Raw genomic sequence first — 7,950 nt, 5'->3', positions numbered from 1 at the left:
AAGTTAATTTCTCAAAAACGCTCCTGAGTTCAGACATAGTCTCTTATACTACCACAGTGAAGCCCCTAATTTTCTCATCTTCAAGAACCTCCCTCTTCAACCAAATGCAACCTCATTTTCTCCTGATTTGGGCTCATAGGGTCAACACATATTGCCCCTCTTTCGTCCAACTAATCCCTGGAACCACCTTTCCACATAGCCCTCCTTCACTCCATACCCTAAACACACACATGCACACACGCACACACACACACACACACACACACACACACCTCTGCACATGCACACGCACACACGCCTGTCCTTAGATGCAGGAACCAATTTTATTTCCCTTACTTAAAAGAAAGCTCTATACCAAAATTGTGTGATCTGTCATATAAAATAATGTTGGAGAAAGAGGTGACATAGCTTTTGTGGTCATTCATTTCTATCTCTAAGACTCTATACTTTTTACTACAAATAGCCAAGATTCCTTCTGCAAAAATTCCAGGGCCATTTTTTTTCTTTCCGGCCACTTGCTCGCCTCTACCTTCTGTGTATGTGCTCTTTACATATGTTATTTATCTGACACCCTGATACGACACAGGTGGACAAAACCTAACCCAAGATGACGTATAGGAAAATTTTTCATGAATTCTCCGACCGCCACCTTTTGAAGATGCTCCACAGTTTAAATAAGATAACCAACACAGTCATAAAGTTAGACGATAAAGTTAATGATGTTCCCTCACAGCGCTCATGAGTCACTCCAGTGAGGTCTCAGCTCAAATAGCACCTCAGCCCTTCCTGACCAGTCTAAAATAGCAAATCGTTTCTCCTAGCAGCACGCTCCATTGTCTATCCCCTCACGCAACACTGTGTTCATTCATAGCATTTATCACTCCCTGACATTGTATCATATAGAATGCTTCGTACAGTTTATTTTTGATAGCACAAATTTGACAGCAGTGTACACTCGCACGATACTTTAGTCTTAATTGTGGTAAAATGCATATACTATAAAATTTACTATCTTGACCATTTCAAAGTGTACACTTCTGTAGTAATAAGTACATTTGCACTGTTGTGCATTCAATCTCCAGAACTTTTTCATCTTGAAAAACTGAAACTCATACCCATAAACAACTCCCTGTTTCCCTTTTTCGCCAACCCCTGGCAACCACCACTTTCTCCCTCTCTGAATCCGACTATTCCGGGTATCTCTTACTAGTGGAATCACACAGTGTTTGTTTTATGTGACTGGCTCATTTCATTTAGCATAATGTCCTCGAGTTTCATACATGTTGTACAGCCTCATTATATAATTTTTTAATGTTGTAGGGTCAAGGACTTTGTCTATTTTGTTCACTGCTATATTCCTAATGCCCAAACCAACCCCTAGCACACAGTAGGTACTCAAAAAATATATGGTGAATGAATTAGTGTCCCCAATACCAGCCTTTTATGGGTGCTCCACAGCTTAAGTAAATAAAAAGGAAATGCTTTACATTATGACATTTATTCAATATTAGAAAATAATTTGGGAGCAGTTTCTTTGACAATTTCTTAAGCATTCTAAATTGCCCAAATGAAAGGCAACCACTTTCTTTCAGTATTATATTGGATCATCTTTAAAAAAAAAAAAAAAACATGAAACCTATGCTAAGCATTAAGGGGAAAATATACGCACCAGTTAATCAGAGTGACATGTTGGCATTGCATTGGTTTTTGTGTTGGATAAACATCAAGGGATCCAAACAATGACAACTGGCAGAGGACAAAAGACACTGTCTGAACTAAGTTGCCAGAAAAAAAAATAATCTCCATGTCTCCCCTGTCCTCGTGCAGTTATGCTGGTTTATTTAAAGCCCCATTGAGAGAATCTCCTCTCCTCCCTAGGAGGGGAACCTGCACAATGAGTGAGTAGCAGGGCCTGCTTCCACTCCTCATCAAACGCCAGAGGATTATGCTGGGTTTGTGAGACCGATGGGAGATTCCCAGGGCAGAGCCGCAAACCAACCTCCCAACAGCTGAAATTGGCTAAAGGCTGTCACCATTATTATGGGCTATTCGGAAGCTTATTTAGACTACTAAAACCTTAGTTTCCTTCCCTAAAAATAGAACTTCCCTCTCTTTTTTTCATAATGAAAAACATAAATGTCCCCTTTCCAGAGGATGTTAGAAAGGTCTGAAAGGGTTAAGTCCTAATTCCTAAGCTTGAAATTCAAGGCGCTCCACAGCCTTGCCCCAACCTACCGTCCCAGACTTGTCATCTATTATTTCCTCTCATGGTATCTACACTTAAGGGAAACGACTCCAATTCCCAGAAACCACCTGTGCCTTCTTGCCTGCATGCCCCATTCTGATGGGTCAATTCTTCCTTCCCACATCAACTTTGCCTCTCCCTTCCCTCTACTTCCCATCCATCTTTATTTTGGAACTTACCAATTTTCAAGCTGCTCTCCCCCCATTGATCTACAATGAGACAATGTGTATTTACCCAGCTCCCACTGTGAGCAGCTGGGAGGAGCATGGTGAATTAAACAGAAAAGCTGCATGCCATCCCTTTTCTCTTGAAGCATCCCTCATCAGCTAGAGGTAGTATCTCCTCCTCTGTGCTCCTGCTAAGAGATTTCTACCTTGAATTAGAGGTATTTACATGTACTCTTCATCTCTTCCTTAAAGTGTAAGCTCTTAGAGGGTAGCTATATAATTTGCTTGTCTTGGAAAATCTGAAAGTGTATTACATATAATCACCTAATATAGGAGGCAACACTGGAAGGCAGGAAGTATTTGGATTCTGGGATAAGAAAATTGACTTAAAGTCACCTTTAATCAAACCTTAAAATCACCTTTAATCAAACCTTAACTAAAGCCTTAGAACTCATATCCACAAACTATTAAAGTACCATAGACCTCTCTCAGAAGAAGTAAGCATCGAATGAAGTAACATATGGAAACATACTTTTTAAATTAGCAAATACTTTTTATGATTATTCAATTGGTGCTAATGGAATATGAGTCCCTTGTAATCCCTCAGAGAAAGGATCAGATAAACCAAATGTGTTATTTTAACAATCACGATTGCTTTTCAATGTCTCTATGAGTAATTTATGCCAAGAGACAGTATTATTTTATTTGAAATATTCTAGTTGTGACAACATGAATTCCTATGCTCTTCTTATTGGAGGAACTTATGACTTTATAAACAACTTAAAAATACCAGAAGGTCATCTTCATTATATCCTTATGGAATGGAAAGAATCCATTAAAGCAACAACAGTTAACCTGCTGGCCTACCCAACTGGGAACATGTTTCCATTTTTTTTAAAGGCGAAAGCAGGGAGAGAAAGGAGGAAAACCTCAGAATGCCATAAAAAAAAAGTCATTATAATTAAAAATCTCCTTTACAGGAAATGCCACTTAATATAAATATCCTGTTACATCATACCAATATCACATTCATAAAAATGAGTTTATTCTAGAATCTCAGAGTACTCTCCCTAGATATCATTCTCATTCAGGTCTCGCTTTTAGCATCACATTAAGTTATACTTATGATTTCTCCAACTGAATACTCAATGACAAAGACTGTATGCTTAATAGTCATGAAAAATGTACCTGCCTCCCACATCCGACCAGCCCTGATTCACCATCACCACACACCAGAAAGATCACCACAGAAAAAGCAGAAAGACCACCACAGACAGAATGAAGAGGCTAACATCTCCCTGCTTCAGAACCACCCTTTGCATACCTGCTAATACCTGCATTGTGTGGAAGAGCGACCTGCGCCCAAAAACAGAAAGACCCAGAACATGCCCAGTGGCCAGGATGAAGCCAAGATCTGAACCCAGGGCTGCTGGCCTCTCAGTTGCTTATTCTCTATTATACCATCCAGCCTTCCCCCAAAACCCGACTCTCCATAAAGTCACCTCGTCCCTCCACCACACCATGATTAGACTCCAAGGAGTTAAGTAAACAGGGGACATAAGGAGACCTAAGTTCTAGTCCTAGCTAACTGACTTGCTGTGTACGTAAGGCAAACTCATTTAAGTCACTGTGCCTAAGTTTCCTTATAAAAAACAGAGTAACAATAACATCTGTTCCATATCCTTATAAAAAATAAAACTGTAAATCACTATGCAAATGTTCATATTTCCGATGTTCTGATGATCAAAATGAAGTATTTAATTAAGGTGCCTTGACTACAAAGTCCACATGGTTTTCCCTGTATTATTTTGACACTTTGAAGCAGGGGTCAGCAAACTAGGGCACTCAAATCAAATTTGGCCCATTGACTGTTCTGCAACACAGCCACGCCCATTCATATACATACTGTCTATGCCTGCTTTCATGACCAGGACAGACATGAATAGTGGGACACAAACTGTATGGCCTGCAAAGTCTAAAATATTTACCATCTGGCCCCTCACAAAAATATTTTGCCAGGCGCCATCTTTAATAATCAAAGAGAGTAGCTAACAAGTTATCAGAGGCCAAAGAGAATAGCTAACAAGTTACAATAAATTTTGAATTTTCTTTGAACTGTACTATTTTCCACATATACCTCTTATTTGTCAAAAGATTTAACATATTGTAAACAAATATACAGAGAGAAAAGCAGTAAATTAGAAAACTACGTTTTGTAAATAATAAAGTTGTATTAAACCAGTAAAGTCCACAAAGATATTTTATGTCTAAAAAATAAATTCCTAATTTTTTTCTTCTTCTGAAGAATAATCTATGTTTTACAGAATTATCATTCTTTAAAACAATTAAAATTTGTCCCTCGAACTATTCCATATTTAAATTAAAATGTAAAAAGAAGAGAAAAATAGCTCAGGATGTAAATGAAATATTTCCCATGATTTCCAATCCAATGTGAAACTGTTCTTTAGTATGTCTGTTCCTTTTTTTTTTTTTTTTTAATTAAACTACTGTGCCAATTCTTTCGTGGCAGAGTTGAGTTCTGGCTAGGACATATTTTTGAAAAATAATTTTCCTGCATTTTACATCTTGAATGGGCTACATGTACACTGTTCTTAAACATCTGCTTAAATGCCAGAGAGGAAAGCGTGCAGCGTGTTTTAACAAGCAGACTTCCTCTGTTTCTCAAAGTCTTTAAATATTTAGTTTCAAAATGAATTCACCGTAAGCCAAAAAAAATTACCACCCATCCGATTACTCTGTCATTCTTATTGTATGGATTTATGAAAAATGTAAGGTGGGGGGCAGACATTGTTGGCGATGACAGAGTTGGGAAAGCAGTGAGAGTAACGAAAACAATCAAGAAAAGTAAAAGTGAGAAAGCCATTGAGCCCACAATAACCTGTTGGGAATTGTCTTTTCCATTTCCTTCCTTGTCTATCACGTCCAAAGAGCCAGAAAATATTATTTACTACTTAGAAAAAGTCGTAAGATTTTAGAGATGGACTGAATTTTAGAGGTCACTAAATATAAGCCATTTATTTCATGGATGAGAAAAACGAAGGTTCGGAAATCGCAGCTGTCACACCCTGTGGATTAGCTAGTAGTTAGTAGCAGGACCAGGACCAGAATCCAGTTTCCTGATCATCAGTTCAACACACTTCCCATTAGACTCGGCTCTGTGCCCTGCTAAGCATAATGTGCCATTTGGCACCTACTAGCCAAATTCTTTTCAAAATATGCCCAAAGTACCCCTGTCGTAGCCAGGAAATTCACGATACCCTTTTAAATTGTATCTATGAGCACATGCTTTTTCCAAGTACAGGCTACCAAGAATACTGCTTCGATTAGGAGTCACAATAAAGCAGAATAATCGAGAGCTAATAAGGACTTTGAGCTGCCTCCTTGTGTTTTGTCTTGGTGGAAATCAGTTTGAAATAGACACCCTCTTCTCCGAACCCCTAGACACACACTTCCAAGACTAAACAGCAATATTCCATAAAAAGACCAGATCTAGCCAGTGTTATTATCTGTCTGACATTTGGGTTATTCTTGTGAGTAACTCATAAAGTAACGTGGGTGTCTGTGATTATTTGAGTACACATGGCAAACCATAATTGGTCAAAAAATAATAAAAGACATTTTTCCGTGACAAAAATACTGTATTGAATGACAACATGGCAGTGTGACAGTGCTCAGTGGACCGCAATACTTTCTCCATTTACAAAAAAGTAAAAAAGAAACAAAAAATTTTTTTAAAGTAAAAAAGCCTTTTTGCAGCTGCTAACTACTATAGTTCTTATTTAAATTATTTATGCAACATTTAAAGGTTCTGAGTGCTGACAGTCATGTACTAGCATATCTTCCCCCAAATCCATGTCATATATCAATTTATAATTCAGTCTTTTGATACAGAGCAGAAACGTGGCCAACGATGCAAGTCTGTAGCCCTTTCTACAACCAAAATACACGGTTTTGACAATTTTCAGAATTTCTTTAGAACACGGCTACTTGTGAAGTAAAATTTTTAAATTTAATCAGCACCATCCAAATTTTACAGTATGAGTCAAATCTAACATAAATTTTATGTATCACTGAGACGATAAAATTTGAAGCTGATCAACGCAAGGTGTGGTCTAGGGTCTTAATCCAAAACTACTCCCTCCTGTCGACCGATACCTCCCATCGCCACACGGCTGCATAAATGATAAGTAATAAGGGGCAATGCCCTAGTTGCCCTTTCTTTAAGAAACCAATAATCATGTTAAAAATTAGTCTGAAAGTAATTTAAAAGATCTTGTGAAAAAAGGCGTATTTGTACTCAGACAGAAACCCATTCAAGCAGAGAGCAGTGTGAATGGGGGGTGGCGCGGTGGAAAGGGGGGTGTCTAAATGCTACAGTCACATAAAACTGTTTGGTAAGGACAGTTAGGGACCGTGGAGGAACTCACCCACTCGGAAGTTCGTGGCCGTCAGGGTGTCAGCAGCATGGCCATTCTCACTAATGAGAGTGGTGGTGTTCCCCTTCTCACAGCTGTTCTGACAGCTGCCCTTGGTGCAGGTCACTTTACAGATGCTCGGAGTAAAGACCACCTTGATGCGGCCAGTGTGGTTACTCACTAGGAGCGGAGGCAGGGAGAAAAAGAAGAACAAACACATCAGCTTAGTATCCATGAACTTGCCTTGGAAGGTTTAAAAAAAAAAAAAGGGAGAAAAAGAAAGGAAAGAAGAGAGAGGGGGAAAGAGAGAGCCCACAGCCCGACAGGTTTAAGAGGGAAGCCTTCAGTGCTTGCTGCTCTGTATCCAGTGGTGTCTCTGAAACAGGAGTAGGAAGCTTAGCAAACAGAACTCTGGGATGCACTCCAAAACCACATTTGAAGTCGAGTCACTGGAGTGGGATTACTAACCACAATGCTGCACTTTATTCACGGGCAGACAAAGAGCAGTACCGAGGGCACGACAGATGAAAGAGCCAACCCTGACAGGCAGATGTAATGCAAAGAGGTTGGCTATGCACCTCGTGGTGAATAAACTCTTGTGTCCTCGCCTTGCATACTTTCCCTGTTTCTCCACTTATGAAGTCACTATTTGCAGCCCGACCCCTGGAAATGTTTTAGGCATGCGGCATGTCTGAAAACATCTGTCTCAAATCTCCTGGCACTCTCAGCTGAAGTGATCAAATCCTGTGACGCAGCTGCGGGAGCCCAATTCTTTTTCACAACTCTGGGGCATTATTTCTCCACATAAATGTATGCAACATGTATTTTGTTTTACTGTGAACGGGGTCCATCTAAGAAAAAGTGAGGCCAGGTCGCCGGGCGAAATGGTTGCCTCCGTTCAAACACTAGCCTGGAGCTCTCGCTGCTGCTATAGTCACAGGCCACCCAAGGCAGGTATTTGTTTCGTTCCCATGGCCCTCTCCTAACCAAATGCTATAACTTGACTGCACTGAAGATGCAGCACAGTATCACAAAATAAGATTCTGGGTTGCAATCTTGGCTCAACTGTGGTATGACGTCAGACATGTCATTTTACCTTTTC

The 7,950-nt window shown here is 39.6% G+C and overlaps 1 protein-coding gene across 4 annotated transcripts in view; it reads right to left on the bottom strand.

Annotated features, from left to right (window-relative positions):
- Positions 1-7,306, bottom strand: part of LTBP1 (latent transforming growth factor beta binding protein 1) — a 204,125-nt gene extending 196,819 nt beyond the window's left edge. For all 4 annotated transcript variants that reach the window (XM_015588228.2, XM_015588229.2, XM_015588230.2 and 1 more), the window contains exon 1: positions 6,861-7,306. In XM_015588228.2, the coding sequence (XP_015443714.1) occupies positions 6,861-7,083 (223 nt within the window). In that variant the 5' untranslated portion in view covers positions 7,084-7,306. The remainder of the gene's footprint in view (positions 1-6,860) is intronic.
- Between the last annotated feature and the right edge of the window lie 644 nt (positions 7,307-7,950).

Source organism: Pteropus alecto, unplaced genomic scaffold, assembly GCF_000325575.1.
Source record: "Pteropus alecto unplaced genomic scaffold, ASM32557v1 scaffold61, whole genome shotgun sequence".
Lineage (NCBI taxonomy): Eukaryota > Metazoa > Chordata > Mammalia > Chiroptera > Pteropodidae > Pteropus > Pteropus alecto.
This window is presented reverse-complemented; position numbering and strand designations above follow the sequence as displayed.